Raw genomic sequence first — 18,956 nt, 5'->3', positions numbered from 1 at the left:
GTTCTTTTTGAATCCGGAAGTGGTGCAAAATTGACGCAGAAGCGATGAATTTAACAGGGGCTTGTCATAGGACGGAAGTCCTCCATTTTAACAGCCGTTGCACTGACTTTGCATCTTCTTGAGGTGGGATCCGAATTCAATGTTTTGGATGTAAATTAAAAAATTCTGTGATATTTTGCCAAATAAATAATTTTTATAATTTTTAAGGGATTCTAACGCTTGTTGGAAACGTATGACCTCAAATATTTTCAAAAATTCAAAATTTTCTTCAACAAAATTTAAATAATTTTTACCACTATATGAATTCTTAAACTGTTTTTAACCAATTTGAAACAAAAAAGTTAAAATTAAATTATAAAAAAATGAATGAAAAGAAATTCCTGTGTAGTTAAAATAAAGAACATCATTGGGAGTACATCTTCTGGAGGTGCTTTTAAAGTTGTGCCTTTGGAAGAACTTCCCAATTTTTTTGCTGGGTTGTTTTATATAGAACATTTGATCGAAATGTTATTTCTATAGAAAATTTCCTCAAAATTTATTCCTTTAGAAAATTTTTCAGAATTGTATTTCTATAGGAACATGTTATAAAAATAGTATATCTGTAAAAAGTTTTTTATCAAAATTTTTATTTCTATAGAACACTTGATCAAAATTTTATTATAAAAATTTCGCAAAATTTAATATTAACAGAATATATTGTTTTTTTTTTTTTAATTTTCGTTTTATAAAACGAAAATTTATTTCTATAGAAAATTTTATCAATAGTTTGTTTCTATAGAACAGTTTTGAAAAAATTTCTTTGTTTCAAAAAATTTTTTTGCAGTACTTTTTAGTTGGAGATGAATATTTTGGAAAATCTACCAAAAATATCAAGAATTCTACACACAAAGAAAATTTCATTAAATTTGAGCCAATGAAAATTTTTCATTGATACAACGAAACATTTTCATTAAGACAATGCAAAAAATTCGTTAATAATAGAAAAAGTTTCGTTGCCTAACAGAAAATTCGTTATAATAACGAAAAATTTCGTTATATCAATGAAATTGTTTAATTGGCTCAATTTTAATGACACATTGCATTAACATAATAATCTACCAGTGTACCAATCTACCAAACAATAAAAAAATCAACCATTTATGGTTAAATTTACTAACTGTGGCAACCGTGACTATGAGTCGTTCACTATTAAGGGATCTGTGACTCTGTTTATAGTATCAAAAATACACAATATCCTCGAGAGTAGACGACTTGCCCCTAAGGAATATTCTTACTTTAATGAATAGGAGCCAAATCCCACATGTTTCATGGCTACATAATGTTCTTCATGACATAAAATTGCCAAAGGGCCATAGCCAAACACTATTTGGTGAAATTCCTATCCGAAAAAGTAGTTTGATATCGACCATTTGATGGCTATCACCACCATCGAATCTTGGAACATTCGATGAAGCTATTGTTTGAATACTTTGGTGGTATAGAAACCACAGCATTGTGCGTTTATTCAAATAAAGCAATTTTTCGCAGAGCAAAAAGGCACAGAATTTGGAACCTCCTTCCAAATATAAACCCCAAACCCCATTACCATCCAATCTCTTTGTTACATAAAAACGCCAAAATTCTAAAGCTTTTTGGTATGATACCCATGGCGGTATGATGACACAAAAGCTGTTGGCTAAAAATTGAAATGGAACGAACTTTGTTTGTAGTTTATTTGGAGAATTACAAGCGCATTTATTTGTAGCCTTCTGGGGCCACACATGGTCAGAAACATTCGCGGATAGAATCATTCAAAGCTGTGGTGACAATGTTAGAAATGTTTTGTTTGTTGATGTTCAATGCATAGTTTTAGGCATCCGTATCCGCACACATACACACTCAGACAGGCATTCTTTCTCCCACAAGCACACACACACATTTGCACACAATCAATTCAATTGTTCAACACTTTGTTGATTTCGCTATTTCAAATTCATCTCTGGGGGTCTATGATGGCGGGAGTTTTGATTTTTGTGACCAGAACTTCCTTGTTTTCCATTGCATCCATGGCCTTTGTATCATTGAAAGGGAGAGAGAAGCGAGAGATGAAAACTATTTTGAATAACCGGGAATCAAATTCACTTTAGTTTTACCCCATGTTGATCTATGTGCAAGGGCAGAGTGAGAGGTAAACGTGCCAAATGAATCAACCCCAACCAAATTGAATCCATCGCTCACAGGATGAAAAAAATCACTGGTTATCTATTACGTTCAGTTGGTGCTCAGGGATGGTGATGCTGATGCTGATGCAAGGATACGGGTGGTTTACTGTCCTAGGTTTTAGTTCGCCTTTAACAATTATCAGCACTGAGGCCACAAACATTTTTTTGCACCATTTAGTGTGGGCCTTTTGTTGCATGTTTTGTTTTCCGTTTCTTTATTCACTTTGGATGGTATTTGCTAACATGAAGGGAATCCGTTGGCTTAATATAGGAGAGAGATTTTTATACCCACCACCATAGGATGGGGGGTATATTAACTTTGTCATTCCGTTTGTAACACATCGAAATATTGATCTAAGACCCCATAAAGTATATATATTCTGGGTCGTGGTGAAATTCTGAGTCGATCTGAGCATGTCCGTCCGTCCGTCCGTCCGTCCGTCCGTCCGTCCGTCCGTCCGTCCGTCCGTCCGTCCGTCCGTCCGTCCGTCCGTCCGTCCGTCTGTTGAAATCACGCTAACTTCCGAACGAAACAAGCTATCGACTTGAAACTTGGCACAAGTAGTTGTTATTGCTGTAGGTCGGATGGTATTGCAAATGGGCCATATCGGTCCACGTTTACGTATAGCCCCCATATAAACGGACCCCAAAATTTGGCTTGCGAGGCCTCTAAGAGAAGCAAATTTCGTCCGATCCGGCTGAATTTTGGTACATGGTGTTAGTATATGGTCTCTAACAACCATGCAAAAATTGGTCCACATCGGTCCATAATTATATATAGCCCCCATATAAACCGATCCCCCGATTTGGTTTGCGAGGCCCCTAAGAGAAGCAAATTTCATCCGATCCGGCTGAAATTTGGCACATGGTGTCAGTGTATGGTCTCTAACAACCGTGCAAAAATTGGTCGACATCGGTCCATAATTATATATAGCCCCCATATAAACCGATCCCCCGATTTGGCTTGCGAGGCCGCTAAGAGAAGCAAATTTCATCCGATCCGGCTGAAATTTTGTACGTGATGTTAGTATATGGTCTATAGCAACCATGCAAAAATTGGTCCACATCGGTTCATAATTATATATAGCCCCCATATAAACCGATCACCAGATTTGACCTCCGGAACCTCTTGGAAGACCAAAATTCATCTGATTCGGTTGAAATTTGGTATGTGGTGTTAATATATGGCCTCAAACTCCCATGCAAAAATTGATCGATATCGGTCCATAATTATATATAGGCCCCATATAAACCGATCCCCAGATTTGACCTCCAGAGCTCCTTGGAAGAGCAAAATTCTTGCCATTCGGTTGAAATTTGGTACGTGATGTTAGTATATGGTATCCAACAACCATGCAGGAATTGGTTCCTATCAGTCCATAATTATATATAGCTCCCATATGAACCGATCCCCAGATTTGACCTCCGGTGCCTTTTGGATAAGCAAAATTCATCCGATCTGCTTGAAATTTGGTACGTGGTGGTAGTATATGATATTTAACAACCATGCCAAAAGTGGTACATATCAGTCCATAATCGTACATAGCCCCATATAAACCGATCCCGAGATTTGGTTTTGGAACCTCTTGGAGGAGTTGAAATTTGGTACATTGTGCTAGTATATGGTCGTTAACAACCATGTAGTTAGGCATATCGGTCTATAGTTATATATGGCCCTCAGATAAATCGATCTCCAATCACACAAAAATTGGTCCATATCAAGTTCATAATTGTATATAGCCCCCATATAAGCGACCCCCATATTTCAATTCTGGCTCTCTACGTACAAAAAGTCGATTCGTAATTATTTGTAGACTTAACTATACATAACTTTTTGTCTAATATATACCATGTATGGACTAAATCACAGTCTTTCGTAGAAGTTTCTACGCAATCCATGGTGGTGGGTACATAAGATTCGGCCTGGCCGAACTTGCGGCCGTATGTACTTGTTTAACTTGTTTACGTTTTGAATTTGAAATATAATTAAATTTAAAATCTTAGTCATATTCATAAGTTAAACGAATTCTCTTCTTTTCAATAAATTAACAAATAAATATTTTTTATGTCTTATTTTTCAGGGAAAAGCTTCACCCTAACAATCACAGTTTCGACAAATCCGCCACATATTGCCACATACAACAAGGCCATTAAGGTAACCGTCGATGGACCTCGAGAGCCACGTTCAAAAACCAGTAAGTACACCATGCATCATTAATCTTTACCATTCACATTCATACACATCCATACATATTCATCAGCACACACACACTCATGCCTTCACCCATCCTTATAACAATATTCACATTAAAATACAATTCTGCCTCCCTCTTTCTCTCGCATTCTCGTTTTTAAATTACATCTCCTTAAATCTGTAACAGACATTGTTAATAAATGTGAATTTATTTTGAATCCAAAACTACTACATCTACTAAAGGTCCTTTTCGAAAATGCTCATAAATCCTTAAAGAGTAGAGACAGAACACAAGATTTCATTTAAGAGCCCCAGGAACACATTTAAATAAAATACAATTCATTAGATATGTTTTTTGGTGATAACAAAATTTGTGTAATTTCTCAAGACAGTGAAACAAAACGGAATATTTTAAAAGAAAATTTTCTATACATTTCCATTTTCGGTTCAAATTGATCAATTTGGGTCATGAACTCCTGCTTTCTCCTTACCAATTCATGTCCATAGGGTTGGCTATCGATACTAGTTTTGACAAAATTTTCTATAAAAATAAAATTGACAAAATTTTCTATAGAAAAAAATTTTGATAAAATTTTCTATAGAAATAAAATTTTTTTATAGAAATAATATTTTGACACAATTTTCTATAGATATAAATTTTAATAAAAATTTCTATAGAGGTAAAATTTTCTATAGAAATGAAATTTTGACAAAATTTTCTATAGAAATAAAATTTTAATAAAATTTTCTATAGAAATAAAATTTTAACAAAGTTTTCTATAGAAATATAATTTTCTATAGAAAAAAAAAATTTAACAAAATTTTCTACAGAAATAAAATTTTAATAAAATTTTCTATAGAAAAAAAAATTTACAAAATTTTCTATAGAAATAAAATTTTGATAAAATTTTGACAACATTTTCTATTGAAATAAAATTTTGACATAATTTTCTATAGAAATAAAATTTTGACAAAATGTTCTATAGAAATAAAATTTAAACAACATTTTTTATAGAAATAATATTTTGACACAATTTTCTATAGATATAAATTTTAATAAAAATTTCTATAGAAGAAAGATTTTCAATAGAAATTAAATTTTGATAACATTTTCTACAGAAATAAAATATTGATAAAATTTTCAATAGAAATAAAGTTTTAATAAAAATTTCTATAAAAGTAAAATTTTCTATAAATATAAAATTTCTATAGAAAAAAAATTTTACATCGGCTTCCATTGCCACAGCAGTTTTGACGAAATTTTCCATAGAAAAGAATTTTGACAACACTTTCAATAGAGATAAAATTTTCTAGAGAAATAAAATATTGACAAAATTTTCTATAGAAATAAAATTTTTGCAAAATTTTCCATTGGAATAAAATTTTGTCAACATTTTATTTCTATAGAAATAAATTTTTGGCAAAATTTTCCATAGGAATAAAATTTTGTCAAAATTTTCAATAGAAATAAAATTTTGACAAAATTTTCAATAGAAATAAAATTTTAACAAAATTTTCAATAGAAATAAAATTTTAACAAAATTTTCTATAGAAATAACATTTTGACAAAAATTTTGTAAAGAAATAAAGTTTTAAAACATTTTTCAAAAAATACAAGTTTGACAAAATTTTCTATAGAAATACCATTTTGGAAAAATTTTCTATAGAAATAAAATTTTGACAAAATTTTCTATAGAAATAAAATTTTGACAAAATTTTCTATAGAAATATACTTTTGACAAAATTTTCTATAGAAATAAAATTTTGACAAAATTTTCTATAGAAATAAAATTTTGACAAAATTTTCTATAGAAATATACTTTTGACAAAATTTTCTATAGAAATAAAATTTTGACAAAATTTTCTATAGAAATAAAATTTTATCAAAAATTTCTAAAGCACATTTTGACAAAATTTGCTATAGAAATACAATTTTAACAAAATTTTCTATGGAAATAAAATTTTGAAAAAACTTTCTATAGAAATAAACCTTTGATAAAATTTTCTAAGAAATAAAAGTTTTACAAAATTTTTTATAGAAATAAAATTTTGACAAAATTTTCTATAGAAATAAAATTTTGACAAAATGTTCTATAGAAATAAAATTTTAACAAAATTTTTTATAGAAATAATATTTTGACAAAATTTTTTATAAAAATAATATTTTGACACAATTTTCTATAGATATAAATTTTAATAAAAATTTCTATAGAAGTAAGATTTTCTATAGAAATTAAATTTTTATATAATTTTCTACAGGAATAAAATATTGGTAAAATTTTCAATAGAAATAAAGTTTTAGTAAAAATTTCTATAAAAGTAAAATTTTCTATAAATATAAAATTTCTATAGAAAAAAAAATTTACATCGGCTTCCATTGGCTATCACAAGCAGTTTTGACAAAATTTTCCATAGAAATAAAATTTTGGCAAAACTTTCTATAGAGAAAAAATTTTGGTAAAATTTTCTAGAGAAATAAAATATTGACAAAATTTTCTATAGAAATAAAATTTTGGCAAAATTTTCCATAGAAATAAAATTTTGACAAAATTTTCCATAGAAATAAAATTTTGACAAAATTTTCCATAAAATTAAAATTTTGACAAAATTTTCTATAGAAATAAAATTTTGACAAAATTTTCTATAAAAATAAAATTTTGACAAAATTTTCTATAGAAATAAAATTTTGACAAAATTTTCAAAAGAATATAGACAAAAAATTCTATAGAAATAAAATTTTGACAAAATTGTCTAGAGAAATAAAATTTGGACAAAATTTCATAGAAATACAATTTGGACAAAATTTTATAGAAATAAAATTTGGACAAAATTTTCTATAGAAATAAAATTTTAACAAAATTTTCTATAGACATATCATTTTGACAAAATTTTCAAAAGAAATAAAATTTTGCCAAAATTTTCTATAGAACTATAATTTTGACAAAATTTTCTATACAACTATAATTTTGACAAAATTTTCTATAGAACTATAATTTTGACAAAATTTCCTATAGAAGTAAAATTTTGACAAAATGTTCTATAGAAGTAAAATTTTGACAAAATTTTCTACAGAAATAACATTTTGACATAATTTTCTATAGAAATAAAATTTGGACAAAATTTTCTATAGAAATAAAATTTGGACAAAATTTTCTATAGAAATAAAATTTTAACTAAATTTTCAATAGAAATAAAATTTTAACAAAATATTCTATAGAAATAAAATGTTGACAAAATTTTCTATAGAAATATCATTTTGACAACATTTTCTATAGAAATAAAATTTTATTTCTATAGAAAATTTTGTCAAAATTTTATTTCTATAGAAAATTTTGTCAAAATTTTATTTTGATAGAAATAAAATTTTGTCAAAAATTTCTAAAGCAAATTTTGACAAAATTTGCTATAGAAATAAAATTTTAACAAAATTTTCTGTAGAAATAAAGTTTTGACAAAAAATTTCTAAGGAAATAAAGTTTTAAAACATTTTTTAAAGAAATACAATTTTGACAAAATTTTCTATAGAAATAAAACTTGACAAAATTTTCTATAGAAACAAAATTGTGACAAAATTTTCTATAGAAATAAAATGTTGGCAACATTTTCTATAGAAATATCACTTTGGAAAAATTTTCTATAGAAATAACTTTATGACAAAATTTTCTATTTAAATAAAATGTTGACAAAATTTCTATAGAAATAAATTTGTGACAAAATTTTCTATTGAAATAAAATGTTGACAAATTTTTCTATAGAAATAACTTTATGACAAAATTTTCTATTGAAATAAAATGTTGACAAAATTTCTATAGAAATAAAATTGTGACAAATTTTTCTATAGAAATAAAATTTTGACAAAATTTTCTATAGAAATAGAATTTTGACAAAATTTTCTATAAAAATAGAATTTTGACAAAATTTTCTATAGAAATAAAATTTTGACAAAATTTTTTTATAGAAATAAAATTTTGACAAAATTTTCCATAAAAATAAAATTTTGACAGAATTTTCTATAGAAATAAAATTTTGACAAAATTTTTTATAGAAATAAAATTTTGACAAAATTTTCTATAGAAATAAAATTTTGACAAAATTTTCTATCAGAATAAAATTTTGACAAAATTTTCTATAGAAATAAAATCTTGACAAAATTGTATATAGAAAAAAGATTTTAACAAAATTTTCTATAGAAATACAATTTTGACAAAATTTGCTATAGAAATAAATTTTTGACAAAATTTTTTATAGAAGTAAAATTTTGACAAAATTCTCTATAGAGATAAAATTTTCCATAGAAATTAAAATTTGACAAAATTTTCCATAGAAGTAAAATTTTGAGAAATTTTTCTATAGAATCAAATTTTGAGAAAATTTTCTATAGAAATTATTTTTTTAAAAAGTTCCTATAAATTGTTGATAAAATTTTCTATAGAAATAAAATATGGAAAATAAGATTTTGTACGATGGTAGTTTTTTGGATAAAAGTTTCTCCAAATTTTCGTAGGTAATTTTTGGCTCGAGTGGCAACCGTGTTTGTGATCCAATTGACCAGAAGATTTTAAGTATTTGTTTCAGGCATTTGTTGTGAAATGATTGAAGCTTTCTGCAAGAGTTTTGTGTAATACTCCAGCTGGAACATTCGTATAGAAGGATCGATTTAACGCTTCTGTCGAAAATTCGCATTCGAGATGTTTCTGGTTTTATTTATTCTGCCCGCTATATTAACGTGTAAGCCTTCATCTATGGTAATGGTGTGAGTCGTTGTTGCTTCCAATTTCTTCTTAATATTCTCAAAGGGAGCCACCGTGGTGCTTCGGCAGAACACCAAAAAGTTTTTCAGATTATTGGATTATCCCACCTCAGTAATGCTAGTGACATTTCTGAGGGTTTCAAAGCTTCTCTAAGTGGTTTCACTGCAATGTGGAAAGCCGTTCGGACTCGGCTATAAAAAGGAGGTCCCTTGTCATTCAGCTTAACATGGAATCGGGCAGCACTCAGTGATAAGATAGAAGTTCACCAATGTGGACTGAATAGTCTAAGTGAGCTTGATACATTGGGCTGCCACCTGACCTAACCTTATATTCTCAAATCGGTGTGCAAAGCGGCGATGCGCATGGAATGCGCATGGAATAGTTTTTATCGATTATCTTGAGAATTAAAAAACCATCAACAGTGACTATTATGAAGCGTTTGAAGGTCGAAATCGCGACAAAACGGCCCCATATGAAGAAGAAAAAAGTGTTGTTCCACCAAGACAACGCACCGTGCCACAAGTCATTGAGAACGATGGCAAAAATTCATGAATTGGGCTTCGAATTGCTTCCCCACCCACCGTATTCTCCAGATCTGGCCCCCAGCGACTTTTTCTTGTTCTCAGACCTCAAGAGGATGCTCGCAGAGAAAAAATTTGGCTGGAATGAAGAGGTGATCGCCGAAACTGAGGCCTATTTTGAGGCAAAACCGAAGGAGTACTACCACAATGGTATCACAAAATTGGAAGGTCGTTATAATCGTTGTATCGCTCTTAAAGGGAACTATTTTGAATAATAAAAACGAATTTTGACAAAAAATGTGTTTGTCTTTGTTAGACCGGGGACTTATCAGCCAACCTGGTAGGAGTAGGAGAAATAGGGTGGGTAATAGGACTCAACCCCGTTAGACGCCTGTTTCTGTCTCGAATTCTTCCTTCCATTTTCTGCTTTGCATTTTGCGCCTCTTTAAAGTTCCCGTATTAAGACGACTACTATCGGCGGTAAGGCTTTGATACTTGGAGCATCTCACAGTGCCGGACGGGATACAGTTTCTCACGTGCATTTATAGCCAACACATAGGAGGTATGCATTGCAGTTGTATTCAATGGACTGTTCTATAATAATTCTAACCGTATTTATATGATCTGCATACGATCTTCCGGGTCTGAACCATGTCTGTTCGTTCCTAAGTATGGTGTTTACCGCTGAAGTTATGTGATGAAGTAATATCGTCGGCAGCAGTTTATTGAGTGCATTCAGCAGTGTTATAGCCCTTCCAATCTTTGAGATCTCTTTTTTTTTTTTTGAGTTATTAACAACTACGCCATCGTTTCAGCAATCCATTATCATTTCTTGTTTCCACACATAGACGATTATTGGTGTCCGAGCTTCTGGAATCACTTCTATATCGTATCGCATTAGTTCAGAGGGTTTGTTGCCCATAGGGCCCAGAGGATTTTGAATTTTTCATGTTTGGCAGAGCGCTTAATATTTCTGAGAACGTCGGTTTTGAAGTCGAGATATCCTTTCTTGGGAGTCGTCTATTATTAAATCAGTTCATGCTAGTATTTTGGAGAGCTGTCGAAGTTAATTTGATGAAAGTGTTACGTCCAACATCGTATTGTGCAATTTGTGGCGAACTTCTACACCTTTGCAGATCTTTTATCAAGATACTATTTGCGGTTTTTTCGAGCCAAGTATTTGACCTTCACTGCTAATTGTCGATATTTTTTACTGCTTTGATAGACGGCGTCTTCGTATGGTAGACATTTTGTTCTTTAGCCTTTTTTATATTCGTTATTTCACGCATGGCCTCGTCATTTATCCATGGTTTTTGGGTTCCTCTCTCAGTGCCAAGGCTGCACTTTGGTGACAGTATGGTCTCTTTTAGAGATTTAAGGTATATTATGTATATTATGTATATTAAGTATATTATGGTCAATGTCGACATTAGCACCTCTCTTCATTTTCACATCAAGGAGAAATCCACAAAATAATTTTCTGATTAAAATGTGATCAATTTGATGTATACTTTTATACCCTTCACCACTACTGTGGTACAGGGTATAATAAGTTTGTGCATTTGTATGTAACGCCAAGAAGGAGTAATCGTAGACCAACCTTTTAGTATATGGATCGGCTTAGAATTAAATTTTGAGTCGATTTAGCGATGTCCTCCTGTCTGTCCGTCTGTCTGTGTGTTGTGCAAAGTACAGCTCGCACTTTTAGTCCGATTGTCATAAAATTTGGCATAGGGTCCTGTTTCGGCTCAAAGACGATCCCTATTGATTTCAAAAATCGGTTCAGATTTAGATATAGCTGGTCCGATCTGGTCATAATTGGCGTGTATATCAACCGATCTTCCTCAAATTCCGTACATCCAAATATTTAATGAGTCTCGAAAAACTTGCAAAATATCAGCCAAATCGGTACAGATTTAGATATAGCTCCCATATATAGCTTTCGCCCGATTTAAACTCATTTGCCTACAGAGGCCAATTTTTAACTCCGATTTAGTTGAAATTTTGCACAGGGAGTAGAATTAGCATTGTAGCTATGAGTGCCAAATTTGGTTGAAATCGGTTCAGATTTAGATATAGCTCCCATATATAGCTTTCGCCCGATTTACACTCATTTGCCTACAGAGGCCAATTTTTAACTCCGATTTAGTTGAAATTTTGCACAGGGAGTAGAATTAGCATTGTAGCTATGCGTGCCAAATTTGGTTGGAATCGGTTCACATTTAGATATAGCTTCCATATATATGTTTTTCTGATTGCGACAAAAATGGTCAAAATACCAACATCTTCCTTGTAAAATCGCCACTGCTTAGTCGAAAAGTTGTAAAAATGACTCTAATTTTCCTAAACTTCTAAATCATAAATAAAGTTTTGCGAAGTTTCCTTAAAATTGCTTCAGATTTAATTGTTTCCCATATTTTTTTTTTACTAAAATTGTGTTCCACCCTAGTGCATTAGCCGACTTAAATTTTGAGTCTATAGATTTTGTAAAAGTCTATCAAATTCTGTACAGATCAAGTTATATTTAAATGTATGTATTTGGGACAAACCTTTATATATAGCCCCCAACACATTTGACGGATGTGATATGGTATCGAAAATTTAGATCTACAAAGTGGTGCAGGGTATAATATAGTCGGCCCACCCGACTTTAGACTTTCTTTACTTGTTTTTTACTAAAGTTGTGTTCCACCCTAGTGCATTAGCCGATTAAATTTTGAGTCTATAGATTTTGTAGAAGTCTATCAAATTCTGTCCAAATCGAGTGATATTTAAATGTATGTATTTGGGACAAACCTTTATATATAGCCCCCAACACATTTGACGGATGTGATATGGTATCGAAAATTTAGATCTACAAAGTGGTGCAGGGTATAATATAGTCGGCCCCGCCCGACTTTAGACTTTCCTTACTTGTTTTGGATGAATTTTGTTCCTCCTATGTTTTGCGCAAAGTTGAACCAAATTCCAATTACTATTTTAATGTCTCCATTGTGTATGGATATCAGTGACGCTTCTAGCTGCTCATAGAAATTGGCTTAAAGTTCTTCGTCGTATGGCTCAGTTGGAGTGTAGCACTGTAGTACCTTTATGTTTCGTAATTTGGATCTGAAGCGTGCAGTTTTTATACGGTCAGGGACAGCACGGTTTAAATTAGAGTCTTTGCTGATTTTGGTGAAATCAAGAGGCCTACTCCATTTAATCTAGAAATAAAGTGGATACATTTAATTGATGAAATTATTTCCCTTTATTTTCGAGGGCATTTTCTTCTGGGTGTAGATAGGTGATAAACTTGTCTAAATTTCTTTTACACATAATTCCAAATTTTTCTACCACTGTCTTTCCACAGTAGATAGCATCCTCAAATATGCCATTCTTTTCCATTCTCCACATTATAACATTGTCTGTGGTAGTAATTTCTGAATCAGAAGATAGTTTATAGCCTCTGGACATAGAAGAAAACAAAAACTTTCCGTTTGTCTTTTGTGGCTGCTGCTGGCTGTTGCTAGCCATTGTCAATAGAGAAGCAGCATACAGTCAGTCGATAATATGGAGAGCAGAAAAACAATTCATCTTTCAAGAATATTCATTAATGCTAAATAACATTACAAAATGCACAGAAACAAAAAGTAAAAAGGGTTGTTACAGGAAGCAACCATGTATCCAACCATGGACAATGGGACAAGGTGGCCCAGTCAGACTGTCGGTCTACTACTCCACCTATTTTACAACAATGCTACACAAACGACTAGGACAAATCGTCCATTTTGCATAGTTTGAAATATTTATAAAGATGCAAATATATTACATTTTGCATATGTTAAGCTCCTTTTTTGTTTAACAATGGCAACTGTTGGTATCAACACATATACACAGTCATCTGTAAAAATTCCTAATATCATATTCCATACTCATACTCTAGTACGAGAGTAGCTACTGTAAGCTAGCACTATCTGTGCAAATGTCGAAGGAAGTTAGCCCATCTACTACTACGACTACTACTACAACAACATCCACTGCTAATGTACTTCATTGTCCTTTATGCTGCAAAACTCTATTGTTTTTATTCATTTTCTCTTGACTTTCCACAAAATGATTTATCTCGTTTAAGTTGTGTCATTGTTTTTATTGTTGTTACTATTCCCTTTTTATTATTATTTTAATTTTAAAAGTTTTCCGGTAAGGGAGTTTCTACAATGAGATAGTAGAGATCAAGGAAGAATTCATCAAGCTATTATAGTGTGATTTTACCAAATTCTGACTAAAGGGAAATTTACAAATTCTTTATAAAATTAAAAAAAAATCTATAGTATTTAAACACAACCATAACGATTAACGATAAGCGAAACATTCTTTCAAACATACACTCACAGAAAAATCATGAAGGGCGTTCCCATTTCAAAATGATCCGTTCGTGAAATTGAATCAACACACATGTGGTGTCAAACGGATAACAGGCGGTTTCACTTTCACAATGATTAAATGACACCATGCGTTGTCGAAATAACAACCAGCGTTCACGAAACCGATTGTCTGCTTCACACGCGTTAACAGCCGAGGAAACCGTGAATATTCCCTTTTGATTTTTCCTGAACGCTTCCGTTTCATTTCGTTACCGTCCGTTCACGATTTTGGAACGTAATTTTTTCTATAAATGTTGCTCATTTGATTTCTTATATGTCTATTTAATATCGTCTCTATACTCTTTAACAAGAAGAATGACAGTATTATGGTTCGAAAATCATTCGTTGTCTTTTGAACTACACCCTCAAAAAAAAAATCGCTTCTGTAACATATACCCTAAATACATTTTGCTTTAGGCATATATATTTTCAGGATTGGTCCAAACAAAATATTTTTTGTATTGTTCAAACATATTATGTTTCACCTTAGGGCATACACAGGTAGTATTTTTAATGAAATTTTCTTTAATGAAATTTTCTTTGTGTGGATATATTTTTAAGGCGCCAATTGGTTACTTCCATTATTTTACTTGCAGCTTACTCTCTAGGTCTCTCTTTCTAAACACATATATGTTTAAAGGCTATTTCTAAATTAATACAATAATATTTAATTTTTTTTATATCCCAAACATTATATGTTCTAACATATTAACATATATGTCCCAAACAGGTTATGCTAGTTTATGAACATTATATGCTTGCACTTAAAACTATTGTGTTAAACACTTTGAGTTCCAAACATATAATTTTTACATCCAAACATATGAAAAACAGTCTTTTTTCGTCCGTGTAGGCTCCCATCTTTTGGAATGAAGATTATTTTAACCTTTCGCCAGGCCTTTGATATGTATCCAAATTGCATTGATGCGTTCATTAACTCCACATAATTTCCGCTCGGGAGATCGAAAAACTCCTGAAGCCTACATGGGTAAACTCTGCCTAAGCCTAGAGATTTATATGAACCGAAACTGTCTATAGGCCATTTAACGTTCTCTTTGGTTACAATACTTAATATTTCATTCCTTATTCCATGGAAAATGAGTTTTCAAAAAAGGTGTATTGTCTTCGCAGTCCAGTTTTCATCGTTGTACTGCAAGTTTCCACACTCAAAAAAATGTGTACTTGGATCCCAAGATATTGACCTTGCTTTAAGGATTTTCGAATCTGACTATGAATCTAGGATCAATAAAAATAAAATTAGGATACCGATCTTATTTATATAATTTTCATTCTCTTTTCACGGTATATAAATGAAGCTATTCACGTTCACAAATTAAAAAAAAAAAAAAAAAAAAAAAAACTTGAATCCAAATATTCTAGATCTTCAAACTAAAACTTTAGTTTTCGCCAAGTATAAAATGTTGTCCCCATCCAAAAATAAAAATCGACTGTTTTGTATAATCTGAAATATAAGACGACTATATTTACTTCGAGTCTTGGCATGCAGATCATAGTTGCTAAAGATGTGACACTCAAAAATCACAAACAAGTATATACGACCGTAAGTTCGGCCAGCCCGAATCTTATGTACCCTCCACCATGGATTGCATAGAAACTGGTACTAAAGACTGTCATCCACAATCGAATTACTTGGGTTGCGGTAGCACTTGCCGATGGCAAGGTATCTTAAAACTTCTTAACACCGTCTTCTCAATTGTAAGTAAGTCCATACGGGGTATATATTAAACAAAAAAGACCGATTAAATAAGTAAATAATTCAGTTTGATAAAATTTTCTATAGAAATAAAATTTTGACAAAATTTTCTATAACAATAAAATTTGACAACATTTTCTATAGAAATAAAATTTTGACAAAATTTTCTATAGAAATAAAATCTTGACAAAATTTTGTATAGTACTAGAATTTTGACAAAATTTTTTATAGAAATAAAATTTTGACAATTTTCTATAGAAATAAAATCTTGACTAAATTATATAGAAATAAAATCTTGACAAAATTTTATATAGAAATAAAATTTTGACAAAATTTTCTATAGTAATAAAATTTTAACAAAATTTTCTATAGAAATAAAATCTTGACAAAATTTTATATAGAAATAAAATTTTGACAAAATTTTCTATTTTGGTAGGTTAGGTTAGGTTGGGTGGCAGCCCGATATATTAGGCTCACTTAGACTATTCAGTCCATTGTGATACCACATTTGTGAACTTCTCTCTTATCACTGAGTGCTGCCCGATTCCATGTTATGCTCAATGACAAGGTACCTCCTTTTTATAGCCGAGTCTCAACGGCGTTCCACATTGCAGTGAAACCACTTAGAGAAGCTTTGAAACCCTCAGAAATGTTACCAGCATTACTGAGGTGGGAAAATCCACCTCTGAAAAACTTTTTGGTGTTCGGTCGAAGCAGGAATCGAACCCAATAGCTCCTCCTCCAATAGCTCAGGAGGTCAAATCTGGGGATCGGTTTAAATGGGGGTTATATAATTAAGACCGGCATGCACCATTTTTTGCATAGTTGTTGGAGACCATATACTTACACCATGCTTCGCTTAGAGGCTCCGCAAGCCAAATCTGGGGATCGGTTTATATAGGGGCTATATATAATTATGGACCGATGTGAACCAATTTTTGCATGTTTGTTAAAGACCATATACTAACACCATGTACCAAATTTCAGCCGGATCGACTGAAATTTGCTTTTATTAGAGACTCCGCAAGCCAAATCGGGGGATAGGTTTATATGGGGGCTATATATAATTATGAACCGATGTGTACCAATTTTTGCATGGTTGTTAGATATCATATGCAATTTGCTTCTCTTAGAGGATCTGCAAGCCAAATTTGGGGGTCCGTTTATATGGGGGCTATACGTAAAAGTGGACCGATATGGCCCATTTGCAATACCATCTGACCTACATCAATAACAACTACTTGTGCCAAGTTTCAAGTCGATAGCTTGTTTCGTTTGGAAGTTAGCGTGATTTCAACAGACGGACGGACGGACATGCTCAGATCGATTCAAAATTTCACCACGACCCAGAATATATATACTTCATGGGATCTCAGAGCAATATTTCGATGTGTTACAAACGGAATGACAAAGTTAATATACCCCCCATCCTATGGTGGAGGGTATAAAAATAATAATAACAAATACAGTGAAACCTCACAAACTTGGATGCTCTGAAAACCGGACACCACTCAAAAGTGGACAATTGTCGTGAGACGATTGCTGAATTAACACAATAAAAAAAGCTCTGATTACTCGACACCTCCCGAACGTGGACAAAAGTTAGGCGACCGTGGCTGTCCACTTTTGAGAGGTTTCACTGTACGTAAATGAGCCTTTTCTATGAGAAATCCAATGATACATTATAGTATCCTCAGCCTGAATGAATTCCTTTTACTATAAAATCCAAACCCCTTACCCCAAAAATACACAAATCTCAACCACAATTTATCATTCACATTACAGTACCATTCGTAACTTAATTAAGGACAGCCAATTAAAAAAGCATTCAAAACACAGTGTTATCTATTTTAGGACAACAACAGCAGTTCCATTTTGCCTTTGGCCAAAGACCGTTCCATTTTTCCACGGATCCTTTATCGGGTTTTCGCATGCCGCCCATTGGTAACTGTCAAAGTAAGTATAGAACGAAAAAAAAAACAAATAAAAAACACACACATTTAATATTATAATTAACAAAAGCAAAAGCTTTCTATTGGCAATACAAAAAAAAAATTTAAACAAATCTCATAAAATATAATTGCATGTATGGTTTTATTTTATTTTTTTTTTTTTCATTTCGTATTTTATTGTAAAGTTAATTTTAATATTTTTAATAATATTATTATTAATAACAAATTGATTTAAAGTGTTTGCCCTTTTATATGAGTTAGATATGTTTAATAAACTATTTGCGAAAAAACAGAATTACATACAAAAATAGCAACAACTACAACTAAATCTCATGGACAAACTGCCATATCAAATACCACTGTCAGACACCACAAATCGAACCTCAGAAAGCCGCATAAAATCCACATAAAAACCATTTGTTTGTTGTTGTTTTTTTTTTCTTTTTGTTTGTTAAATAAGTTTGAGTTAATTTTTTTTGTAGGAATAATTTATGAATTAATTTAAGTACTATCTGGAGGTTTAGTAGGAGTATGATAAAAATTATTGTTGTCATTTTGTTGATGCTTTTATGAGTGCCTTTTTTCCCGCGTATTATATGTTCTCAATAATAAATCGAAGGATAGTGGTCACATATCGTTAATATTATTGGCCATATTTTCCCATAAAATAAGAATGGCTGTTTCATTTTTTTTTAGGAAATTTAAATGCCATTTGCTTTTGAAGTTTTATGGGAATTTATTAGATATTTAAGTATACACATGAGTTAGAGGAATCTAATTGTAGATATGGTTGTTATTATTATTATTATTTTTTTTTTTTATGACATCTCTCATCAATATTAGGTTGTGTAATAACATAATGTTATAGTTAGTTCACCTCTTTATTTATGTTAATATATTTTGAATAGAGATTAGAAGTTAACCTATAGCACTAACTAAAGGAATAATCTTTTAACCATTAAATGCGCACTGCATCTTTTAAGATAAAACCAGGAAAAAAATTCGTACGTATTTAAATTTTATGAAATTTAATACAGCATAGCGTTTTTATACCCTGCGCCACACTGTGAAACAGGGTATTATAAGTTAGTGCATATGTTTGCAACACCCAGAAGGAGACGAGATAGACACATGGTGTCTTTGGCAAAAATGCTCAGGGTGGGCTCCTGAGTCGATATAGCCATGTCCGTCTGTCCGTCTGTCCGTGAATACATTTTTGT

The 18,956-nt window shown here is 31.3% G+C and overlaps 1 protein-coding gene across 2 annotated transcripts in view; it reads left to right on the top strand.

Annotated features, from left to right (window-relative positions):
- Nucleotides 1-18,956, top strand: part of RunxA (RUNX family transcription factor Runt related A) — a 58,826-nt gene that overhangs the window by 20,434 nt on the left and 19,436 nt on the right. Inside the window, exons 2-3 of one of the 2 annotated variants that reach the window (XM_075300816.1) lie at nucleotides 4,283-4,396; nucleotides 17,639-17,740. In XM_075300816.1, coding sequence (XP_075156931.1) covers nucleotides 4,283-4,396; nucleotides 17,639-17,740 — 216 coding nt within the window. Of the gene's footprint in view, nucleotides 1-4,282; nucleotides 4,397-17,623; nucleotides 17,741-18,956 lie in introns of both variants that reach the window. The other variant, XM_075300815.1, reaches the window with a different exon arrangement.

Source organism: Haematobia irritans, chromosome 3, assembly GCF_050003625.1.
Source record: "Haematobia irritans isolate KBUSLIRL chromosome 3, ASM5000362v1, whole genome shotgun sequence".
Lineage (NCBI taxonomy): Eukaryota > Metazoa > Arthropoda > Insecta > Diptera > Muscidae > Haematobia > Haematobia irritans.
This window is presented reverse-complemented; position numbering and strand designations above follow the sequence as displayed.